The 7,317-nt window shown below is 35.9% G+C and overlaps 1 protein-coding gene across 1 annotated transcript; it reads right to left on the bottom strand.

Annotated features, from left to right (window-relative positions):
• Window positions 1-2,136: 2,136 nt before the first annotated feature.
• LOC120208225 (transketolase, chloroplastic-like) lies at window positions 2,137-5,398 on the bottom strand. The gene is made up of 7 exons (XM_039207547.1): window positions 4,896-5,398; window positions 4,705-4,795; window positions 4,485-4,590; window positions 4,120-4,402; window positions 3,709-3,857; window positions 3,469-3,622; window positions 2,137-3,341 (listed from the first exon to the last, which is right to left on the bottom strand). The coding sequence occupies exons 1-7, from the start codon at window positions 5,379-5,381 to the stop codon at window positions 2,382-2,384; spliced, it is 2,229 nt and encodes a 742-aa protein (XP_039063478.1). The 5' UTR covers window positions 5,382-5,398; the 3' UTR covers window positions 2,137-2,381.
• Window positions 5,399-7,317: the final 1,919 nt, after the last annotated feature.

The raw sequence follows: 7,317 nt of genomic DNA, 5'->3' as shown, positions 1-7,317 counted from the left end.
AGTATATCATCGTTTACAAAAACGACAGAACAGTTCAATGACATCACATCTACTAGTTAGCCAGTAAAGTAAATATACTGTCACAAGGTAAGATTCAAAGGAGAAAACCTACCTATCCTATGCAACTATCGTTCGTAGGGTCTATCACCACATTGAGTCAAAATATTTTGATAAAATCATCAATTTCATTCATGTGGGGGATTGTTGGAAAAATTGTGATAAATTGGAAACTTTGAGGCATACTTTTTAAGTGTAAAGATAGATAATCGAATAATGAATTTACTGATTTATATTCTACTCCGTGAGATCTTTACAATGGTATCTCATATGCTCAAAATGGTTGAGTGATGAATGAGAAATTGATGCTCAAAGTAGAGTACATGTGAATTGTGTTGTGTAAGGAAAATGGGAAAAACCTATATCCCACATTGGTGAGATAACAAGCGAGGAAATGGTTTATATACACAAACCCACTAGCAATTGAATGACTTGGGTGGAAATTGTGTCTCGCACGCAAGTGTAGAAGGGGTGCAAATTAAAGCTAGCTAACCTATCGGTGGTGGTGGCTCACTCGCACGACATGGGCGACGCGAATGTTCAGACTAGTCCTTCTGATATTTTTCCCACTACGAATTAAATATTTTCCTTAAATGTGACATTTTTTTAATATTCTGAATTAAAACGGATATTATATGATTTCTTTTAATTCAAATGTTAATAGGTATGACTGCAGTTCAAATATTAATTGATTATTTCTTATTTTATTTGAATACTAATCAACAATTCACATTGGTATTAATTGATTATTTATTTTATTCGGATACTAATCAATAGCCTTAATTTCCAAAAATATTGTTTACTATGTGAAACTCTATAAATACCATGTAAACCTACTAGTTACACAACTCGAAAATTCTTTTCTTCTCTTGTTTTCAGTGAAAGTCTCTAGCAAGATAAAGTTCGTGATCTCGCAAGCTGTGCTACTTTGCGCTAAACATAATTTTACTGTATCCTGGTAGACAGATGACCAAAAGATCTCGAGCACCAAGAAGTAACCAAAATCCTGTTTTAAGGAAACTGTGTAGCTCCAGGTCTCAACCAGTTTCAAATTCAATATCATGTCAATATTTGGGTTCTTTACTTTAACCTGTATCTTTTTTATATTAATACAAGTTTTATTTTATTTTATTTTAATCTCGGATTATTGTTTTGTAACACTTTATACTTAACCAATGCCATCCATTATACTTGTAGGGCGGAGATACCAAAGATGAGATGTGTTGAAGGTATTGCTAGGGGCAGACCACCTTGTCCAAGTTCAATCCGACACCTTCGGATGGATCGAGAGATTGGTAAGAGCGATCGTCCCTTGAAAATTCGAAATTTTCATATAATTTAGATATTTTCTTTATATATACTTTTATTGATTATATGTTTTCGCCTTTAAAATTTTATAAGTTCACCCACCAACATAAAATCATGAGTTTATCCCTATTAACACCTAACCTGGTTTTTGCCTCATTTACTTGAACCAAAGCTCAAAGCATTTCTTTCTATTTGGTTCAACCCTCTGCTTACCTGGTCATGTTGTATGAAACTAAAAAATTTCACAGAAAGATGCTGTAATGATTCTTTGAATGTTTTCATAGAACAATAATCAACACGCATTTCCACTGTGGTGAAGGAAGGAATATGCTGAAGTACCTTTATGTCCAAATCAAACATGTTCCACTACAGCACAGATTTCATGCCAATGAAGTGGGATTTATTTTTTAATTTTGAAATTAAAGAATGGTTACATTAAAATCCTGTCTCTAGCAAAATGCAAGTAAAAGACAATGAAGATAGGGTAGCGGATTAAGGACAGGACCTGCAGCAACCACAAACTCATCAAGAGCTCAAGACCTTGCCTTCTTCCCTGGTGGATCCCACACAAGTTTCCCATCAGTTTTTTAATGGCTAGAAACCATTTCTCAATCCGATTCAGCTTAATGAAATGAAAGCTATGCTTCTATTGGCTGGATATACCAGTTTCTGGTTTCAACCGCCATTCCGAAAGAAGGAATATATATAAGCATTCATGGAGAATCAAATTCTACAAACTGGTTTTGCATCTTAGGCCAAGCATATTTGATCAAAATAACAAGTACTGCAAAACTCTTCCAAAGTCCAAGAGGAAGTTACAAATTCATAATCATACAGAAACTCTACCCTCCCTTTCGCTCTACGTTTTGCTTTTTGATGAACCACAAGCAACAGAAAATAAGTGGATTCTGATTCTTATTAAGAAACAAACGAGACTGTCGCAATTGGAATGGCCTCTCTTCGGTTTAATCTCCAACCTAAAACCACAATATTCCCCGGAGAGTTACTAAGAAAGCTTAGCAAAGTTCTTTTGCTGCTGCAACAACAGCCTCTGGAGTTAAACCAAATTCCTTGTATATTTTGCCTGCTGGTGCACTTGCCCCGAACCGGTCAATTCCAATTGCCTTCCCCTTGGATCCCACAATCTTCTGCCACCCAAATGTTGATGCAGCCTCAATGCTCACCCTAGCTGATACGGATGATGGCAAAACACTTTCCTTGTAGGCATCTGATTGCTCCTCAAAGAGCTCCCACGAAACAAAGGAGACAACCCTAACGGTCTTGCCTTCCTTCCTTAGTTCATCAGCAGCTTTGGCAGCAATCTCCAGCTCAGAACCAGTTCCAATCAGAATTACATTGGGGTTGTTGCCAGAAGAATTGTCTGAAACGATGTACCCACCTTTTTCAACTCCCTCGATGGAAGTTCCAGGAAGGTTGGGCAGTTTTTGCCTGGAGAGGGCAAGAATAGAGGGTCTCTTCCTGTTCAGAACAGCAACCTTATATGCACCAGCTGTTTCATTTCCATCAGCTGGACGAAGCATCAAAAGGCTAGGCATTGCACGGAAGCTTGCCAAGTGCTCAATTGGCTGGTGGGTAGGTCCATCTTCCCCAAGACCAATGGAATCATGGGTCATAACATAGATAACTCCTGCTTCACACAAGGCAGAAATCCTAATGGCAGCTCTCATGTAGTCAGTGAAGACAAAGAATGTAGCACAGTAAGGAATGAGGCCTGGGCTGTGAAGGGTAATGCCATTGCAGATGGCTCCCATACCATGTTCCCGAACACCAAACCTAACATTGCGCTCCTCGGGAGTGTCCTTTTGGAAATCACCATACATTTTGAGCAAGGTCATGTTTGAAGAAGCAAGGTCAGCACTTCCACCAAGAAGACCAGGTAGTACTTTTACAAGGGCATTCAGATTTTGTTGAGAGAGATTTCTGGTAGCATCAGCTGGGCTCTCCGGAGTGTATGTCTAAAAATTGCAAACACAAAAGGGCTCAAAATATAGTTTTTCATTCCAATGTAATCTGACAGTATTAGTCCTATGAAAGAGAATTAGGTGTCAGATGCTTTTTACGTGTATAGTAAAGAGTACTCACTGGAAGTGCCTTCTCCCAGCCAGCTGGTAGTTCACCGGTGATGATTGCCTTCAGTTCTGCGGCTTCCTCTTTGTACTTCTGCTCATATTCAGCAAACTTGGCATTCCATTCAGCTTCAAGAGCAGCACCCTGAAGGACATGACGGCTCCAGTGCCTGCATAAAATGGAAGGAAAGTTTTGAACACAAATTCAAAAGACATAATCAGATGCATGCATAGAAACCTCAACTGATCTCCTTACCCTTTAACATCTTCAGGTACATGGAAAGGCTCATATGGCCATCCAAGGTTTTTCCTAGTAGCATCAACTTCCTTGGCACCCAATGCACTCCCATGTACACTATATGAGTTTGCCTTGTTCGGAGACCCATAACCAATGGTGGTTGTCACCTGAAAGGAACGAATTAAAAAAAATACATCTTGTACAACAGAAAGATAACAAGGTTGAGGGCACAAATATGTAAGAGGTGCAAGATTTTGCAATTTTCAGTCAAGACATTTCAATATGATGTAGGCTCATTTAACAAAAGCTTTAGTGGAGAAATATTTACCTAAGAATTATGGAACTTTAAACTTTTACCAGATAAGATTCAAATCAATGAATAATACAAGCATAATTACTTCCAAACAAGATGTAGGGGAAGCATCTGACCTTGATCAACGTGGGTTTGTCTTTGACAGCCTTTGCTTCCTTGATTGCAGCACGAATTTCATCATAGCCAGTGTTTCCATTCTTGACCCAAATAACATGCCACCCTAACCCCTCGAAACGTATATCAACATTCTCAGTAAAGGCAATTTCGGTGTCCCCATCGATTGAAATGTGGTTGTCATCATAGAAAGCAATAAGCTTCCCAAGCCCCCAGTGTCCAGCAAGTGAACAAGCTTCATTTGAAATACCCTCCATTTGACAACCATCTCCCAAGATACAATATCTAAGAAAACAAACGCCAATATATCGCTACGCGATTGAGCATGCAAACAATTGAAGAAAGGGAGCTAGCGGATTAATCATACGTGTAGTGATCAACAATCTCATTTTCTGGCTTGTTGAACCTAGCTGCCAAGTGCTTCTCAGCCAGAGCCAATCCAACAGCATTTGCAATACCTTGACCGAGAGGCCCTGGTAAAAGAAAAGCCACATTTAAATACATATTTGCTTTATTTCTAGAATGACATTTTTGTTGATGAAAGAAATTACAATCACTTAAGCAAAGTAGTCTAACTAATTACTAACCAGTTGTGACTTCAACTCCAGGTGTTTCAAAGTTCTCGGGATGTCCAGGGGTTCTGCTTCCCCACTGACGGAAATTCTTCAAATCTTCTTCCTAAAGTATAATCCAGTCATTATAAAAATCATATCTTTTATATGTAAAAAGAAAAATCCAAAATTCAGAGCTCTCAAAATAGAATTTTAATGAAGCTTACTCCGACACTGTCGTAACCCGCGAGGTGAAGCAGAGCATACTGCAACATGCAACCGTGACCAGCTGACAACACGAAACGGTCACGGTTGAACCAATAAGGGTTCTTGGGGTTATACCTCATGACTTCATCGTACAAAATGTGACCCATCGGAGCGCAGCCCATGGGCAACCCAGGGTGCCCAGAATACGACTTCTCGACAGCATCAATAGCCAAGAACCTGATCGTGTTGACCGACTTCTCAACCAACGAAGTCTCGGCGGCTGTGCCGACTGTCTCGACGGCGGCAGCACGGACTTGGCGTTTCTGGGTGGAGCGGGAGGGAAGGCGTCGACGGGAAGCGGAAGCGCGTGGGATGGTAGATTTGAGGCCGGAGAAGGTGGGGAAAGACAGAGCGGAGAGAGAGAGCCGATGGTCGGAGGATTGAACCGATCCATGGGAAGAGATGGCGCTAGAAATGAGGGCTTGGGACAGGGAAGTGGTGGCCATTGTTGATTGTGGTTGTTGAAGGGACCCCTCGTTGATTGATAATGTAGAGAGACAGCAAAGAACGAGTCAAGCAATAGCCACCAACTCTTATTGATCTTCTCGTCTACACAAACAGATACATAGAGTGAGCTGACCGTTAGATTGGAAGATTGCTTCATCTGCCCCTCTCATTCTGGGTAACAATTTCAGATCACTCTCCGCCTCTCATTTCTTTTTCCTATTATAAAAAAATTAATATAAAAATAAAAATAAGAATCCTAAATATATCGTTATTTGATGACAAAAGAAAAATGACTAAATAGTTAAGTGTCTAATGGTATAGTTTACCCTTTAAAAATACATTAATTTCTCTTAAATTTAAAAAAAAAACTTTAAATTCCTAAAACTCTCAAATCTCTAACCCTAACCCTAACTTTACCTCCCTTATCGGCCATAATTGTCGTCGCTGACATTCTCCTTGTCATCTCCCTAGTCAAAGGTTGTCATCATGTAGCTGATTGGTCGTCGGGATCGTGTGGTGTTGTGATTTACAACGTCGAGACATGTCGTGATCGCGATTGACTCATGTTCTGATGACTGTTTGTGGTGTTATTGGTTGTCGGGTGGAAGTTCGTCGACGGACGACATGAGTTTAGGAGTTGAAATTAAGATTTTTAAAATTTTTCAAAAATTTTAGACTTTTTAATATATATATATATATAGTTTTAAGTTTTTGTTTTAAATAAAATTTTCAAAATTACCACAACATAATACATGTCATTTAACCTAATTTTTTAATATTCATTACGACCGAAACAGGTCATGTTTGCAACATTAGACACTTCGATTGATCTAAAAAAAATTAGATACTATTTTAAAAAAACAATATAATTTGAGCACTTATTTTTTATTAAGCCTATAAAATGTAATTATTTTGTAAAGATATTCTCAATAAACAATAATATTTTGTTATAAAAAAATTTAAGATGAGTTCCATTTGCGAAAAAGATAATTATTAAAAAAATACTTTTTTTGAATTATAATCTTATGTTTGGATTATTATCATTTCCCTTGGTCGGTAATATTTTATTACTAATAATTATGCTTTTTTAATTAAAATAGTGAAAATGTCATTGAAATAATGAGTATTTTTCATGTGAATTCACAATTATAACGTTTTTTTAGTTAGGATTATCAATAATAGTGTTTTTAAGGTATTTGACAATCTTTTGTATTTTGAACAAGATTATGTTAAGAACAATGAGTTATTTTCATATGAATCTTTTTAATTTTTTTGTGTTTTATTTCAAATTTATATACATAATAGTAATATAAAATGAATTTAATTTGGTAAAATATTAGTAATTTAGGCAATTAAATTTATTTTATATTATTAATATTTCATATATTAAACGTTTATAATTTTATATATGAAAAATGATATTATTGTATTAAAATGAAATTAATAAAATTTAATTTTAAATTCTTTTAAAGATTATTATCATCATCATAAGATTTAGTGATAGAATATAAAATTATACATTATATACAATAAAGCTAAAATACTTAATAAAAATTATTATTAACATAAAATTTATTGCTAGAGTATAAGATTTATTGATAGAGTATAAAATATTTTTATGAATTTTTATATAAATATTTATAATTTAATATTAAAGGTTTAACTCGTTGAAAAGAACATATATCACTAGGATAATTTGATAAAAATATGTATTCAAATAATCTTACATTACTCCAACCAAACATTATAATCTTATATTCATGCTAAACAAACAAAACAAGATAATACAATATTCCTAGAATAATGTTAGTTTCTGGTAATCTTATTCATAGAGATAATCTTATATTTCATGTACCAAACTCCGTTAGAGTTAACAAAATTCTATTCGAATTTAAAATACTAATTTTCTTTAAATTTAAGTTATTTGAGTCAAAT

The sequence above is a fragment of the Hibiscus syriacus genome, unplaced genomic scaffold (genome assembly GCF_006381635.1).
Source record: "Hibiscus syriacus cultivar Baekdansim isolate YM2019G1 unplaced genomic scaffold, ASM638163v2 tig00016065_pilon, whole genome shotgun sequence".
In the NCBI taxonomy this organism is placed as follows: Eukaryota; Viridiplantae; Streptophyta; class Magnoliopsida; order Malvales; family Malvaceae; genus Hibiscus; species Hibiscus syriacus.
Note: the sequence above shows the minus strand (reverse complement) of the source record. Positions and strands in the feature narration are given on the sequence as shown.

Coding starts and splice junctions, on each gene's coding strand:
- LOC120208225 (XM_039207547.1), bottom strand. CDS start 5,381: ATGGCCACCACTTCCCTGTCCCAAGCCCTCATTTCTAGCGCCATCTCT. Junction 4,591..4,704: donor TGGAGTTGAAGTCACAACTG/GTTAGTAATTAG, acceptor TTCTTTTACCAG/GGCCTCTCGGTCAAGGTATT. Junction 3,342..3,468: donor GCTGGGAGAAGGCACTTCCA/GTGAGTACTCTT, acceptor TGCAATTTTTAG/ACATACACTCCGGAGAGCCC.